This window comes from Danio rerio, chromosome 9 (assembly GCF_049306965.1).
Source record: "Danio rerio strain Tuebingen ecotype United States chromosome 9, GRCz12tu, whole genome shotgun sequence".
Taxonomy (NCBI): domain Eukaryota; kingdom Metazoa; phylum Chordata; class Actinopteri; order Cypriniformes; family Danionidae; genus Danio; species Danio rerio.
In genome coordinates, this window is record NC_133184.1 from 38,351,622 (window position 1) to 38,369,974 (window position 18,353).

Sequence of the window (18,353 nt, forward strand, 5' to 3'; positions counted from 1 at the left end):
GCTGTGACTCCTTATTGTTTAATCATTTAATTTTTTCTTTATAACTGTAATATTGTTCTCAAAACTAAACATGTTAGCTAATTTTTAAAGAAATATTATCCCATTAATCAAAACATAAAGATACTTGGGTTTGTTTTTGAAGGAGAATGGAGGGTTTTTAATTATATGTGTTGATTCTGGTAACATTATAACACTAATGTCTGTAATTCACCATTCTTGGAGATTTTTTGGGCGCTCAAACCATCCTATTAGATAGACATACTACTTTTCCTGGTTGATTCATAACACTTACAATTGTCTCTTTTTGGTTGGATGTGGTTTAAATTGTAAAAAAAAATACAAATCCCCTATTATAACACATGAAGTTTTTCATGTTTAGATTCAAAAACCTGTAAATGCCATCTGAAATTTTCCTCTAAAATGAGCATTTTTATCAGGCGCCTGTGTGTATGTTCAGTAATATCACTTTTAGGGCAAATAATAAGTCTTTTTCCTGGACTGTAAAGTGAAATATCTCAACATAAACAAAGGAGGTTGAGAAAATAGGGAAATTTCAGGTGGCATTTAATAAAGGTTTACATATATACCATTTAGAAATACATCAGCATAAAATACATAGTATATTCAGTCTTAAACAAGTTATTCTCAAGGCTCTGTGTTCTAATTTCAGTCTCAAGGGGGTCGCACACTAGATGCGCTGCATGATAATGCAACACGGCGCGCACATGACAGTTGGAAGTATCACACATTTGCATGTTATTTAAAGTGAAACTATTTTAATTCCGCTTTGTAGCAGGGCAGAAATATGAACAGTATCCTGAGTCGTAGCTGCAGCAATGACTTGTGGCACTGGTATGTATACACTACTAGAAATCTATGTTTAGAATTCTAAAATGCATAGCGCTGTGTGACGCAGCGCGGCAGCAAGCAGCACATCGCTAACAGCTCAGCTTGAATGTTTTTTATTATTTTTAAAATATTATTAAATAAATACGGAAAGTACCCATGGCAACTATATTTACCTTAGGCCCACTAGCCTTAATAAAGTTTGTTTTTTGGCTCTTTATAAGAAAAGGTTTGGGCATCCCTGTTCTACTCAAATATAAAATACTCGTCCATCAAACTATAAAATAAATAAATAAACGTGACAAAGGTTTTTGATGTTTGAATGTGACAATTATGATTATTATATAATATTAGCCCACTCAAATTATTAACCCCTCTGTATATTTTTCCCCAATTTCTGTTTAACGGAGAGATTTTTTTCAACACAGTTTAACATGATAGTTTAATCATTTCTAATAACTGATTTCTTTTATCTTTGCCATGATGACAGGACATAATATTTTACTGGATATTTTTCAAGAGAATAGTATACAGCTTAAAGTGCAATTTAAAGGCTTAACTAGGTTAACTAGACAAGATAGTGTAATTAGGCAAGTTGTTATACAAAAGTTGTTTGTTCTGTAGACAATTGAAAAATATATATCGTCTAAGGGGGCTAAAAAATAATACCTTAAAATGTTTTTTTGTTTGTTTGTTTGTTTGTTTTTTTGTTTGTTTGTTTTTTGTAAAAAAAAATAAACTTTTATTTTAAGCCAAAGTAAAACGAAACAAAACTTTCTCCAGAAAAAAAAAAAAGTATTTTAAAAGATAATGTGAAAATTTCCATGCTCTTTTAATCATAATTTGGGAAAAGGGCTAATAATTTTGACTTTAACTCTATATTTAACTTATCAAGTCAAGTCTAGCTTTATTGTCATTCCACTACATGTGTGGACAAACAGAGGAACGAAATGTTGTGTCTCGCAGGACAACGGTCCTTTTTAAATTAATCATAAATACAAACACTGGACTTAGGAAATATTTAAAAAATAAACTATGCATAACTACTAACATATACTATAAGATACTTAACTATGCACTTACTGTAAGACAGGCTATACAAGTAGCATTACATGAGACTGAACAATGTTGGGAAGGATATTGTGCAAAAGAGATATTTAAGGTTGAATATTGTGCAGGAGTTATTTAATGTTGAAGCAAGCAGTGCAACATGATTGTGAAACATTTATAGTAAACATCATTTTCCTTATTGAGTCTTTGTAAGGTAGAGTTTAACTCTTTAGGTGCACTCCTTGTAAAGAAAATCTTTTGGCCCGAGCTTACACTGTACAATATACTGACACAACTCTGATAAATAGAAAAAATCGGTTGAAATAATAATGATAGCCTATGGATAAAAGGTCGAAAAGGTGTTTACGATGCCTGTTTAAGTGTCAGGTGCATAAGAGAGAGGAGTGTTTCTACATGTGGTTTTCAATATGATAACAGATATATATGATAAAACTGTTATGTTTGCAAGGATTTGTTCTTAATAAGAGATTTATGTTGTTATAATTTAGAGCAAAAGATCAAATGGTTAAACGATAATGGTATTTTTTCACAGACTTCTTTGTTCGTTTTTACCAATGGTGCCAATATTAGAAGAGGGCATTGTGGAAAACAAACAGTCTTGTCAGATTAAAGGCAGTCTTGGTGGATTACATGGACACATGGTGCACATATGGATTTTGTCTTATGCATATTTTATTTGTTGCCTGTGACTATGCATCAAAACACACAACAAAAAAATCCCATAATGCACTGGGACAGTGGGGTGTAAGTATAAAGAACGTCACTTCAAAGCTGTCTCTCTCTCTTTCTAGCTTCAAATGGAGACATATGTGGAAAGAGGATGAATCCATGTGGGGAGGATGCAGTGTGCAATCATACAAACACAAATGCAATTTGCCACTGCAAACCTGGCTTTCAGAGAAATCTCAGAAGCAGAAAGTGTGAAGGTACTGTCAGACTATCTTTCCTGAGTCTGTTAGCATTCAAAAAATATGATTCACCACTTTATCTGAGGAGGAATATGAATTTAGACTTTCAATTTAAAGGTGAAATGTGCAATTTCTGCGACACCAGCGGCTTCAAACGGAAATGCAATCCACGTGTGACTTTCTCCATTGCAACAATCACTCGGCTAGTGTTAGAAGTAAATTGGCTGACAATGCACCACATTAAAATGTGCCGAATTAAATTGGCATTCCAAAAAACAGAAACTGAATTGTCTTCTTTCTTTTTTTAGGGAGAATCTGATTTTCTCCCATTCCAAATGTTTCATTACATCCCTCATCAGATGTATATATGTAAGAGCAGCTTTCTGACTCCAGTTTAATAATATTAACCTCCCTGCTAGTAGTCTGACAAATGGAACTATATTTTGTTCTGTGCTGTTTTTAGCCATCTTAAAATCTGTAATGCCTACAACTGCAATAAGGGGATCTGGATCTATCAGTTTATGACATATTCGTTAGAGTGTTAGAAAAATATTTTCCCACTAAGATGATAATTTTGGGCAGCTATCAAAACATATAAGCCAGTGATACTGGCTCTAGTCCACATCAATCACATGTGGGGTCCACTTTGGGAAATATCTTACTAAGTTTTTGCTTGGACCAATGCAAACAATTTATTATTTAAAATTGTATAATTGTATAAATTGCCTTGCACATACTGATGATCTGTGGATCTGTTCAAGGGCTAGCTCCCATTGTTCATCAGTAATTTTAACATCTAAGTCTTTCTCCCAGGAGGATTTTAGGTAATCTAAAGTTGCTGTGTTTGTTAACCGGAAGAGTATATATGAAATAACTCCTTTTTTATTAGGGTCATGCAAAATTAATTGACTGATTTGGGGACTTGGGGAACAGTGGGTTGTTTTGTTTAACATAGTTTTGATGTAATAATAGTATACCTATATTTAGTCTTATACCTTCATATCCATTTTTAAATTAAATTGCTCCCAAACATCACAAAATTAAATTGGCAAGGAGAAAAGTGTCTGCATTAATACTGTTTTTTTTTTTTTTTTTTTTTTTTAGTAATTAATTATTTATATTATTTTTGGTATTTTAATATTTATTTAGTTTTTGTATTTTTATAACTGAAGTGTTTTGATATTAGATCTAATGTATTGAATCAATAAAATATTAGTTTTTAAAATAGCCAATGTTTCAATTAAAATATGATAAGCAGCACATTGTTATGTCATTACAAAAATATATTCCTTATAAAAATCAATCCGCTGGACAAATACTAAAAATATCTTCAACAATTGACTTAACCAGTGAACTAAACTTGGACCTATTTGTCCAAACATGGTTTATTTGACACTAGTTTAAAAACAGTAATTATTCTGGCCCTTCTGATTGCTAGCATTTCAGAAATTGCACACTTTCACTTCTACCTTTTTTTGCTGTAAATACTGTCCTTTCACATGTCTGTATCTTTTTTTGAGATACATAAATCGTGTACTTGTATGTGTGCATACTGTGTATACTGGTTCACAGCTGGTTAGAAGTAACTACATTTTTTTTTTCAAGGATAAAAAATTAGCCATGGATCAGTGTTTTCCTCTCCGTGTGCTAAGACTAAACCGGAGGCCAAAGTTAAGCTTAAGCTCCCAAAAAAGCATAACCTACTGAAAACGCTTTGCATTTAATAGAACATTTCCAGGAATAGGATTGTGCATTCACATATATAGTGTTTTTTGCTGGGAATAAAGATCAATGAGATGCAGTGAGCAGACCACATCTGACATTTTATTTCCAAGCACTCAGCATGTGGAAAAAAAAGCCTCATAGAGAACATCACACAGTCTAAACTGCCAAAAAATGATTTTCCAGAAAGCATTATTCCTTGAAATCTAACTTTTGTTTTCTTTTTTTGCAGAAATCAATGAGTGTCTTTATTTTGGCACTTGCTCTCACTATTGCACAAACACAAAAGGATCATACAAATGTACATGTGACAAAAATTATAAGGATATGAATGGTAGCTGCATAGCAAAAGGTAAGGATCTATATTTTCTATCGACTTAACCTTTGCCTTCACTGTGACATTTTATTTTAGACTTTGAATCACTTAAAGGAACACTCCACTTTTTTTGGGAAATTGGCTCATTTCATAAGTCCCCTAGATTTAAACAGTTGAGTTTTACCATTTTTTTAATCTATTCAGCTGATCTCCCGGTCTGGCGGGAGCACTTTTAGCTTAGCTTAGCATAAATCAATGAATTGGATTAGACCAGGGATTCTCAACCTTTTTCACTTCAGGGCCTACTTTTTTCTCCCATTAATTTTTGAAAGCCCACCTGTCTGACATTTTCTCTAAAAGATTTGTATGAAATGCTTATTTAAACCTTTGTTTATTAACATGGAACCACAGGTCAACAGGAAGATTGCAAAAGACCAGCTTCTGCTTTAAACTGGACTGTCTGAATATCTACTATTAAACGTCTACTTTTCAAAAACATACAGACAAATGTAAAATACAGTAAAACACCCCAAATCTGTTGAAACGTGTCAATATGATGGCAGGTGAGTTTGCAGCTGGATATTATTGGGAGCTTGCTGACAGGAACAGTGAACAGCTCCGCCAGAGCGCGTCTGAAGCTCATATGCAGGTTTTTTTTACCATCTATGGTAGAAACACGCCTCGCTAGATTCTTCTGTATGGGCGCGCATGTGTTATAAAACACTCACAGGACATTCATTTGGACAACTATGCGGATGTATTAAATAGGTTACACACAAATACACAAAGAGAAACGTTCACTTCAAGCATGGTTTTTGAATGAACAGACTTGTGTGTAGTTGCAGATGCGATCATGGAGCTGTTTGAAGTAATTAATCAGAGAACAGGAGAAACTGCATTACTTTGATCATTTTATTATAGCATACTAATAATGAAATCCAAAAAAGTATTGTATAATATTGAGAGTTAATTTTAAGCTATCTCACAGTCCACCTCCAGGATCGCTGAGGCCCACCTGTTGAGAATCCCTGGATTAGACCGTTAGCAACAGAAGTTTTTTTTTATTTGTAAGTTTTCTCTGATCATTTCTCTGTGCCAATTTTCAGGAGATGTGTGATAAAATTGCACCTGCTGCAGTTATGCTACAGCTGCAAAATTCCATGATTATTACGCCGGAATGAAAGTATAGTTCTGTGAAATATCAGCCTAGAAAATAGGCAACTTTTTTTATTTTTTTGTCAGTCTTAGTGCAAGATGTAACTACAGAAGAGTCAAGCTTTAAATAGGTAAATTATCAACCTTTTTTGTTGTTAATTTTTGATCGAGATGCTAATGGTCTAATCCGATATAATGATTTATGCTAAGCTAAGCTAAAAGTGGCTCTACCAAATCCAGACATCGGCTGAATAGATTTAAAAAGTAAATAAATCATTCATTCATTTTTCTATGGCTTAGTTATTTATCAGTGTTTAACACAGTGAAATGAATCGCCAACTATTTCGGGATATGTTTTACGCATTAAATGCCCTTCCAGGTTTCCCAGTACTGGGAAACACCCATACACTGTATCACACACAAACTCATACACTATGGCCAATTTCGTTCATCTAATTCACTTATACTGCATGTCTTTGGACTGTGGGGGAAATCGAAGCACCTGGAAACCCAAACAAACACGGGGACATGCAAACTTCATACAGAAATGCCAACTGGCACAGCCAGGAATCGAACCAGCGACTTTCTGGCTGTGAGACAACAGTGCTAACCACTAAGCCACCATTGCGCCTGGAATAAAAAAAATTGTTAAACTCAACTAAGTCTAGGGGATTTTTTTGGACTCTTTTTAAGTCTAAAAAAGTTGAGTGTTCCTTTAAAGTTGTAGATCTATTCATACATTGAGTTAGCAGTCAGTGCATAGAAAATTATTGTACTAGATTATATATTGTACATTTATATTCATAATTGTGTTTAAGAACTGTGCATTGTCTTTTCTTACATCCAGTAGTGCTGATTATTGATTGATTGATTAAAATGCATATTGCTGTGTTGAATGATTTATCTGCATCTGTAATTGTCAAACTGTTGTCTCAAACCCTAAATGGAATTTAGCCACTTTTCATTTTTTTTGCATATTAATAACTCAACGGGCAGGACCAGAAGATCGAGTGCTCTACATAGCTAATGACACTGAAATCCGAAGTTTTGTGTATCCATTTAACCAGAGCCATGGACACAAAGTACATGCTCGCATCGAGGAAAATGCCCGCATTATTGGGATGGATGCTCTGTTTCACCAACAAAAGTTTATCTGGGCTACTCAATTTAATCCCGGTGGACTTTTTTACAAAGACATCCTAAACAGGAGTCAAACTAAAACAAATGTTGGCATCATAGTAAGTATCCTGAGTCTTGTGTGAAGCATACCATCATATTTGACAGGAAATGCTTTGGATGTTTTTTCAAGATAGATTTAATTAAAAAGTAAATGTAATGACTGAGACATACAGTAAACATTCTCTCTGCTTCTATGTTGGTATGTGTACACTTTTCTTTTATTACTTATGCAATTTTTGGAAAAAAAAAACTTGATATTGTTTAACTATTTTATAAATGCAAATGTCAGATACATTATATTGATCTTGATACAGTATATAATCTATATGTGATATATAATCAGAGGGAAGATCATGATATATTGATCTTTTTCCCTGTAATGTGTTTGTTGGTTTGTTTGCATAAAACATTAAGGCTAGACACTGCAGGTAAATAGGTTAAAAATGAAAATAAAAAGGTCTATCACCATATTTTCCCATTTGATCAATTACATTAGGAATTGCAGACTTTATTTTCTAAAATGGTTGGTTTAAATATTCAAAAGAAGCATTACAGTCAGTGCCAATAGGCTAGTGAAGCCTGGTTAAGTGCATCAACATATAGCACCAATGTGTTCAATCTGAGTTTGATTGCCAGCTCCTGATCCTTCCCCTCTCTCTGCTCACCATTATTTTCTGTCAAATTTCTACTCTGTTCTATTCATTAAAGTAAAAAAAAAAAAAAAAAAAACTTTAAAAAGTGATTTAAATTTTTTTTATAAAAAATAAAAAAGAAGCATTACATATGTACTAACCTGAAAAAAAAAATGTATCTGCTTTTTGGACATACTGTATTAGACTCAAAAAGTGATTTTGGATTTTCTTTTTTATTACTCCATAATTCATAAAACACTGTGAACAGCCAGAAGGAAAGGGTTGTGTATATAATCAGTCAAATATATATGGACATATTTTCTATACAAACCTTCAGAAAAAAAGATTTGAATACAATTATGAAGTTTGGTCTGTAAGTGATGCTTGCTTTTGTAGCTCCTTACAGAAAAAAAATTAAATAAAAAAATCTGTGAATTTTGGATTTGGATTTTTTTGCAAAGTGAGTAAATGAATTGCTTTAAAAAGTGATAAGTTGATTTTACTTTGACCCTTGACTGTCGCTCTACCAAACGGTTGACCATGTTTTGACTTTTAAATAATGACTGTTAAAGTAATTTAAAGAATGACTGTTTTAAATAATGGTTTACACACTCTCCGTTGTTGATTTACAAAAGTCAAACAAACATAATCCTGTTGCACTACTACACTTGATTTTGGTTTTATTGTAAAAACAAAAAACAAAAAACAAGAAGGAGTGTTAAATGAGAAACTGAAATATTTTATGGCATACTTCAAAAAATAAAGGTTTATATACACTTTATATTTTTTTAGATTTTTCATAGTATTACGTTTTCATAGTAAGGTGGTGTAATAAATAGATTTCAATTTCTATCTTTCTTTCTTCTAAGTGTTGTTCAAATAATAATAATAATAATAATAATAATGATAATAATAATAATAATAATAATAATGATAATGATATTAATAATAATAATAAACATTGGTTTAAAAAGTATTTTGTGACACCCACATCCGTCATTAAAAATGCAGGTTTATGTTTTAAATAATACCTCTGATTCTAACTGAAGCATTCATTTTAGTATGATCAACAACGAAAATGTAAATTAAAACTGTAAATGAAAATGTAAATGAAAAAGCTTATTTATTGACTGTCTTAGCCCTATCACTTTAAAATAACACTGTACATCTTTCTATATTTAGGCTTAAACACTGATTTATTTATTTATTTATTTATTTATTTATTTATTTATTTAGGCTTACTTATTTGTATATGTGTTTGTACTTTCATTTTAGTTGTCTTTTTTTCTTTAATTCTACTTTCCAAAATAATTCCTCATTGCACTTAACACGTTTACAATGATGTTAAAGCTTGTTAACAAGTTATTATGATTAATGAAGGAATTATAATGCTTTGCTTCATTTTTATTTGCAAATAGCATAGTATTTACAGCTACTGTATGGGCTATTTCTGTCTATTCGCATACTGTCCCTTTGTGCCATCTTGATAGTATAGTCGCAAACTGCGGTCATACCTAAAAACACCTTCTTCTTACTCCTTTAGAGCGGCAGCGGGGCAAGGCAGTAATGGTCATTTTTAAGGTTCACGCACTGTATATGTATTCATTCCGGTACTTTAATCATAATCCGACAAATCAACCATTTGGTAGAGAGTGTGTTAACTAGCGCCATAAGGAGTAAAAAAAATGTAATAATCCATTTTTTTCTTGGTAGGGTAGTTAAAGGGTTAAAAAAGTAAATAATTCCATTGTAACTTAAACTTTAGAACGTTTTTTTTTTTTTTTTTAATTGTGCACATAGTTCATTTACTCACTTTCCTAAAGTAAAATCAACTAAACATTTTTTTTTACAGTGTACTGTTTTTTAGATCAACGAATGATAAAAAAAAATTGCCTGCAGTGTCTCACCTTAAATATCATTTATTATTTTTAGTCCAAACCTACTATAACTTCTTCTGCCCCTAAAAATAGTCTTTGAAAAAAATGTGCCATGCTTTATTTGAATGATGTTCTCCTAAACATGTTATCATCCTCATAATCTTAAATATCCTCTGATGCCGTGGCCCACATGGGATTCAGCTTGTTATCTGGCTGACTTTTGCAGTGTCCAGACTTCCGCAGACCCAGAGATGTGTCTGCTGACTGGGTGACTGGAAATATCTACTGGACTGACCACTCTAGGATGCACTGGTTCAGTTATTACACAGCTCACTGGACCAAACTTAGATACTCTATTAATGTGGGGCAGCTCAAGGGACCCAACTGCACCCGTCTGATAACCGACATTGCAGGAGAGCCTTACGCCATTGCTGTCAATCCAGTCAAAGGGTAAAAGCATGATTTCATACTATTTGGGTTTATTTTCATTTCATTATTTATATGGTGAGTTTAAAGCGATATTTACACATTTAACGTCTATTACAAGGTGTTTTACATTGAAATTATGGATTTTTGTTGATTTTTGCTGATGCTTGTTGATTTTTGATGTTACAGTGGTCCCTCGTTATTCTCGCGAGTTACGTTCTAAAAATAACTCGAAATAGGTGAAATCCACAAAGTCATCAGCATTATTTTTTACAATTATTATAGATGTTTTAAGGCTGTAAAATCCCTCACTACACACTTTATACACTTTTCTCAGACAGGCATTATCATTTTCACACTTTTATCTTATTTAAACATTCACAAAGTTTAAACTTTCGTAGAAAAATAAGTCCAGTATTATAGAATAAAACCAAAAATCAAGGGGGAATAGCAAGCAAGCTAAATGCATTCTGTACTGTACAGGAGACACAAAGGAGATTGATTGACAATGGTCTAGAGCCAATCAGAGGCAGAACACAGTGCTCTGTTAAAAAATAAAAATAAAAACGTCAAATTGCACTAAAAAAGTCTGTGAAACTGCAAAACCGCAAAAGTAAACTGTGTTTGCGAGGGACCACTGTACATTGATTTCTGAGAATTCTGTATAGTAATAATATTTATGCAATGATATGACAGTAATGTGAGTGTGTGTGATTTATTTCTTGTTAAGAGAACATTCAATTGTAACATTTTGTAAAAATTATGAAAACTACCTTTGCTCTACAGTATATGTGCTCCAACAATTCTAATATATCTACAACCATGTAAAGCATTAGACAAATATGCAACAAAAATCTTTCAGAAAAAGGTTAATTAACACAATTTAGATAGCTTTGTTTTTTTGTTTACTTCAGATTTCTACTAAAAAGACTGGAAAATATACAACTACACATGTAGTTGTTGGTTGTAGCTACATAAACAATTTGTTTCAAGCTTATTGCAAACTACAGTGTGCACATAAATCACTGATGTAGTATCTCACAAATATATTTCTAGTTTAGTAATTTAGTTGTACAAATTACCCTATTGAGTATGGTTGTTTTGAAAATTAATTGATTTATTACATACAGATGGGCATAATACAGCATATACAGCGGGGAAAATAAGCATTGAACATGTCATGTTTTTTTTTTTTTCCTGGAAATACAATTTTTAAAGGAGCTGTTGGCATGGAATTGAACCAGATTTTGGTAAAAACCCAAACAATACAAACATAAAAATAATACAAAGCAAAACAAAATTTTCAGAAAAATTTGTTATGTGCAATAAAAATAAAATGACACAAGGAGAAAGTACTGAATCACGTATTTAATACTTTATATAAAAGCCTGTTTTAGTGTTGGCCGCTTAAAGATGCCTCTCATATGGAGAATGAGTCACATGAATTGCTCAGGTGTGAGTTTTTCACAGACTTCAACAGAGTGTAACAATCTTGATGGTTCTGTGGGTCTCGTCTATCAAATCTGATCTTTAATTTGTATTTTCTATTGGATTTAAGTCAGGCGATTGGTTGGGCCATTCTACAGCTTGAATTTCTTTCTCTGAAAGCATTTGGGAGTTTCCTTGGCTATGTTTTGGATCATTTGTCTTGTTAAAATGTCCACCCTTATTTCATCTACATCATCGTTTTAATGTAGATGTTGGATTGAAGCAGCAGGTATTAGTTTACAATGATGAAGGGCAGAGGGTTGCTGAATAACTACTAAGAGATTTCAGCTGCTGTCTGGGCTATTACTGCTTTTTAAGCCTCTCTTTCTTCATGTGTTTAACACTTTTTTTTCCCTGCGTCTTTCAATTTAAAACGCAATAACTTAATTTGTGACCTAATTACATTTGTTTTCTTTGCATATATGGATTTCTTTTGTTGTTACCAATGTCTGGGGAAAATTTAGTCAGTGGCACCATTAGAAATATGTTTTCTGAGAAAAATGGTGATGTGTTCAATACTTATTTTCTCCACTGTATAATCAATTAACAAGCTCAGAACTCAAAACATTTCTATAATGTTTATCTAAAAATAAGTCATAACATTAGCCAAAGTTCTGAGAACATTCCTTGTTTGCTGAAAATTAATCGTTGGGCAGTGCAATGATATTAATATTGTTGGATGTTGTTGTAAGGTTTATCTTTATAATAATAACTTGACCTGTTTCAGGATGATGTATTGGTCAGTAATAGGTGACCACTCGCACATAGAGGAGAGTGCGATGGACGGCTCCATGCGTAGAGTGCTTTTGGACAAAAAACTGAGAAGACCCACAGGTATGTTTTTGCTTTCTTCAATTTGATGTGCATGTACTATATTTCAACGCCATTTCTTTCCTTTGAGTCCTCAGCTGTTTTTTTCTGCTCGTGTGATAAATGAGAGGTTGTTGTTTTGGTTCTTTCTAAAGGGACGAGGTCAAGGCCTGAATGCATTTGTGTAGAAGCTTGTTGGTCTCATATCCTGTTTCAGTATATCGCAGCACTTTCCTCATTTCCGCGTTTGAGGGAATGTTTTAGATGCAGTGCCTTTCGGTAAGCCTGCAGGCGGGTTCCTCAGGGAAACACTAAGCACCGCTACATTTAACCATGGCCTCCTTTATAGGGGCCAATATGACGCCTCCAGTGCAGCTCTAGGAATCCATCATCTCTAGAAAAGGAACAAAAATGCAACATCCGACTCTTTAATCAAGAGAGGAAATATATAATGAGTCAAGCAATGCAAACTCCAAAGAAATGTGGGGCAAAGTTTTGCTGAGTTTATTTCAGGAAGAGCTAAAGGACACAGATCTGAAGCTTTTGTGCTGAATATGTCCACATTGAAGCAGAGGTTGTTGTTTTTTATTGCATAACTTAAGTTCAGATTAGCACCATATTGACCTGAACAGCAGGGTTCTGTTTATAAAATGCTATTTTATATTATTTAAAAACATATTGCAGTCTTGCTGATGTCCCGCAAGAGACGGATGAATGAAAAAACCATTTGTTTGCCATGTTCTGTCTGTACATATCAGCCTAATTTTGATGCATGATCTACTTGGTGTGGTGTTCTTTGGTGATTCATAAACAACAATGGCAATTGTAATGGAAGAGTAAAGCAGCAGTATAATACACAGTATACAGTTTTATTAGTCACTACATTTACAATAACAACAAAAAATATTCATTGGATTTGCAATCTATTTTAAGATAACGAATTAATTAATTACTTAATTAAGTAATTAAAAACAGTTTATAATGTCTGAATTTAAACAAGCAAATTAAATTAATGTTTAAAATTGGAAAAACCTTGGATAAATTATAAGTCCATTGAATAATTTTATTTTAGGATGACATGTTGACATATGACATTGTGTATTTATTTACCGTTACATTTATATTTATTCTAAAAATATACTAAAGGGAAAGAGCGTGTTTTTTGACAGGTGGTTTGTTTAACCCACTCACCTGTGTGAAGCACACCCAGAATTCCCAGAAACATAGAGTGTTTATAAAAAAATATCTGGTGCATTTGGATAGGGCAGCGACTTTTCCGTTGATTTACTTTTTAATTATATTTTTTAAAACAATAAAACAATAATTCAGACAATACTCTGATTACTCCGAGTCTACCATGTAAACAGCAATTTTTTTTATTAATTTAATCTGATTAACGTTATATTCAAACTAAATAGAAATAAAGACATCGGATTAAGACATGTGGAGTTTGCTGATTTTAGTTGCATTATTGAAGTGCACTACAAACATGTAAACACCTTAATCAAACTAGTATCGTCATGTGAGCTTTTCGCCGCATCACATGGCTGTTTGACACTATTCTCTGCACCTATCGAGCCAGTAAAGACCACAGACACAAATGCAGTGAAATACAGAGGGTTCTTTCTTACATTCTGTGTGCAGTATCAAATTCCATCCAGTATCAACAACACTCTTCCAGCAGTTCTTAATCCATACCCGCATCCAATACGTCAGTTTATCACGGGGGCATGAATGAAATGTTCCTGCATGAAATTGAAACTGAAGAACAGCAGTTACATGAAACTCCAGAGGAAATGTGAATAGCGTGGTGAAACAATGACAATAATCAATATGTGTGCTATAACATGTAAAACACAAACATAAAAGAAGCATTCAAAAAGCAACTCATGTAAACACAATCATATTATTGTCTAATTCAGATTAAGGCAAATAATTTGATTACTGATCTGCATGTAAATATAGTCAATCACTCTAAATTAAGACATCACTAACAAATACTGAATATAGTGTTATATAAAGTGGATAGAGATCGGTTGTGGAACAGCTAGTGACTAGCTCTGACTTATGAGAACATCATGGGTGTTTTAAAGATAAAAAAAACAATTATTTGTTCACTGTAAAAAAAAAAAAAATGCTGGGTTCCACGCAATTATTTTATGTTGTCCTAACACAAATTGATTAAGTTGATTAAGTGCTTATTTAAATGGATTGAGACAAATAATTTGACCCCAAAAAATCTCAAGAATTGTGATGATTTAACTCATTTTAAATGAGTTGTTTGAACAAGCAGCAAAAATATTTTTTGAGTAAACCAAATTGGAACCTGGCATTTTTATCACTTGACTCAAAATGATTTTCATAAGAAAAATTGTATAAATATAATGAATAATAAAAATGTTGTATATGTTAAAGCCAGGGTTAGTTGTTTACACCGTTTAAAGAAGTGAAAATATATCATTAAACTCTTAACTGTCATAAGTTGTTTACAAGCTGGGAATGTTAGTAAATGTTGTTTTTTCACCACAAATTATTATAAGCTAATAAATTATATACATGTTAACCAATTAACAGGTTTTTAGCATATTATTTCACAGTATATTACACTTATCTATTTATCTATTTGTTAATTTTCTCACATACAGTTGTCAGAATTATTAGCCCATTTCAGTTATAAGCCCCCCCCCCTGTTTATTTTTTTTCCCAGTTTCTGTTTAACGGACAGCAGATTTTTTTTTAGCACATTTCTAAACATAATAGTTTTAATAACTCATTTCTTTAATAACTGATTTATTTTATCTTTGCCATGATGAAAGGGCATTTATTTGACTAGATATTTTTCAAGACACTTCTATACAGCTTAAAGTGACATTTAAATGCTTAACTAGGTTAATTAGGTTAACTAGGCAGATTAAGGTAATTAGGCAAGTTATTATATAATGATGGTTTGTCAAAAAATATAAAGCTTAAAAGACCTTAAAATGGTTTTTAAAAAAAATAAAAACTGCTTTTATTTTAGTCGAAATAAAACAAAAGAAAAAGAAAAAATATCAGACATACTGTTGAACATTTCTTGCTCTGTTAAACATAATTTGGGAAATATTTCAAAAAGAAAAAACATCTAAGGGGGGCTAATAATTCTGACCTTAACTGTATAGTGATCAATAATTTTTTTTGTTTTTTCTGGATAGATTTATCTGGATAGAGTAATGCTTTAGTGTAAACACTGCTTAGATGCGTCCCCAGTTAATTATGCACAGTTTCTCAACATTCTGTTTGCCCAAGGTCATATTATTACAAAAATAACTCTTTTTCCCGTCATTTATCTGCAGGCTTGGCGATTGATTACTTCAGCCAGCGTGTTTATTGGGCCGATGCCGAGCTCTCTGTCATTGGCAGTGTCCGTTTCGATGGCTCGGACACATTGGTGGTAATCGATGGCAAGCAAGGTGAGAAGAACAATTGAAAGGAAATCTGATAGCATTTTGCTCCATTCATGTATCTTGTATGCCTGAAATCGCTAACTATTGAACTGTTTTATGTAAGATTCAGTTTAGCCTAATGTGTTTTCCTCACACAGGAATATCCCAACCATACAGAATAGACATTTTTGAAGATCACATTTATGGAACAGGCCTGAAAAATGAAGTTTTCAGAATACACAAATATGGCAAAAGACCAATCGAACCGCTTGATCTTGGGATTGAAAAAACGACGAATGTCCTGATCTCTCATCGTTTCAAACAGCAAGATGGTAGGATAATGTTTTCCATTTAGGCTTTTCCTCCTTTTTTTCTCACATATGGAGAGTGATGAAATAGGTCTTATAGATTTAGGGTTAATTTTATGGATCCTAAGAGATGTTTTTTATAGATTCAGGTTTGCTGTTTCAAAAAGAAAATTCTTTTGCAGTGTTTTGAAGGTCAGAGTAATATGCTTCAGCGCTTGGTATTTGTTTAGATTGTTATAGTCTCCTGTTTGTATGTCCAAAGTGAAAGCCATAATCTCTGTTCAATTGTCTGTAAATAACTGTTGCTTTTGAGTTTATGTTTGCAGTTTGTTGGAGCATAGAAATGCATGCATTGTTCACCTACGGCGACCATATGTTTTCTTCATTATCGTTCTGTGCACCTCATTTATACAAATAACACTCTTCAAAAATGAGTACAGCTCAACAGTAATGAAACACTCATTTAATTCGCCTTCCCTTATGCATCGTATTTATGGCCTCCACGTGGGTTAGCTCTCTAATATGCCATCTTCTTTAAAGCTGGCCTCCTCTGCTGTTGGTCTTGGTTTTCTGTTTGTTATCTGGTAGTGTTAATGACCTCACAACCTCAAAAGATCTTTCTCTTCTGGTGGGTTTGTTGTGAGGGGCAGCCCAACCAGTCCCCACTGACTCATTAAAGTCAGAGATCTAGCCTGCTGGAGAGACTTGTGCACTGCCAGCAAAAGCTAAAAGTTTAGGTTTGATGTCCTCACACAAAACACTGAAAATTGATACAGATGTTCCCCACATCTTTGAAATGCAACTTTCGGATCTGCTACTTTTAAGCCTCCAGTTCAATGGCTAAACTGAAATGATTGTAGATGGCACTTTTTATGAAGAGAGTACAAAATAGACCCTGAAGCCATATTTTAACAAATGCAGAGTGAAATACAGGGCTTAAGCGTTCGAGTATGTTGATCATCAAATATTAGAGTATGTTGATCATCAAACATTATATACTTGATTTTCAAGTATAGTAAGGCTTTATATCAATAACCCCTTGTTTTTTTTTTGTTTCACGTTTTGTTTTAATCGTCTGTCAAAAGTTTTGTTTTTTGCTTTGTTTTATTTTGTTTTAGTCCTCTGTCAAATGTTTAATTTTGTTTTGTTTCATTTTGTTTTTTGTTTAGTTTTGTTTTAATCCTGTGTCAAATGTTTTGTTTTGTTTTATTTTGTTTTAATCCTGTGTCAAATGTTTTGCTTTTTGCTTTTTGTTTTAATCCTGTGTCAAATATTTTGTTTTTTGTTTTGTTTTAATTAAGTGTCAAATGTTTTGTTTTGTTTTAATCTTGTGTCAAATGTTTTGTTGTTGTTTTTTTATTTAATTATATGTTAATGTTTTTTTTTCTTTAGTTTTAGTCTTGTGTAAGAAGTTTTGCCTTGCTTTGCTTTGTATTGGTTTTCATTTTTTGTGTTAGTTTTAGTCTTGTGCCAAATGTTTTTTTCTTTAGTTTTAGTTTGTGTCAGATCTTTTGCTTTGCTTTATTTTGCTCTGTTTTGTTTTATTTTGCTTTGTTCTACTTTGCTTTTCTGTTTTTTATCCTTTGTTTTAGTCATGCGATAAATGCTCTTTTTTAGTCCTGTATCAGATGTTTTGTTTTGTTTCGATTTCCTTTGCTTTTTTGTCTAGCGTCAGATGTTTGTTTGTTTGTTTTTTGTTTAGTCCAGACGTTTGTTTTTTTTTAGCTTTTTTGTTTTAGTCAGTTTTAGTCATGTGTCAGATGTTTTGTTTGTTTTGTGTTTTATTCCTTTCGATGTAATTTAAAGGTTTTTTTATTAATTTATTATATTTTTATTACATTTTGCAACTTCTCCTGTTTTAGTCTAAGTGTCTAAGCATTTTAGGCCAGTGTTAGTCAAATCAGGTCATGTTATCTTATACTATAATTGATTATTAAGAGAATGCAATTTTGTGATGCATGATTTATTTGACCTCGTCTACTGCTTTATGAAAGGTTGGTTTGTCATATAAACGAAGACTCTACTTTCAAAAATATATTTTTGTATAAGTTTGGAAGAAGTCTTTTTTTTCTGGTAATTGAAAATGGTACATGGTAAAGATCAATGTGTTGCAACAGCATGACAACTATTTCTTAGCTATTTAACTATATTTTTATAGGTTCAGCATATATTGTTGCAAATGTTATTGTACTT

General features: G+C 32.6%; 1 protein-coding gene across 5 annotated transcripts in view; it reads left to right on the forward strand.

Annotated features, from left to right (window-relative positions):
• Positions 1 to 18,353, forward strand: part of lrp1bb (low density lipoprotein receptor-related protein 1Bb) — a 667,407-nt gene that overhangs the window by 614,550 nt on the left and 34,504 nt on the right. For all 5 annotated transcript variants that reach the window (XM_073912904.1, XM_073912906.1, XM_073912905.1 and 2 more), the window contains 7 exons: positions 2,709 to 2,843; positions 4,780 to 4,899; positions 7,015 to 7,256; positions 9,933 to 10,156; positions 12,348 to 12,454; positions 15,763 to 15,879; positions 16,011 to 16,184. In XM_073912904.1, coding sequence (XP_073769005.1) covers positions 2,709 to 2,843; positions 4,780 to 4,899; positions 7,015 to 7,256; positions 9,933 to 10,156; positions 12,348 to 12,454; positions 15,763 to 15,879; positions 16,011 to 16,184 — 1,119 coding nt within the window. The remainder of the gene's footprint in view (positions 1 to 2,708; positions 2,844 to 4,779; positions 4,900 to 7,014; positions 7,257 to 9,932; positions 10,157 to 12,347; positions 12,455 to 15,762; positions 15,880 to 16,010; positions 16,185 to 18,353) is intronic.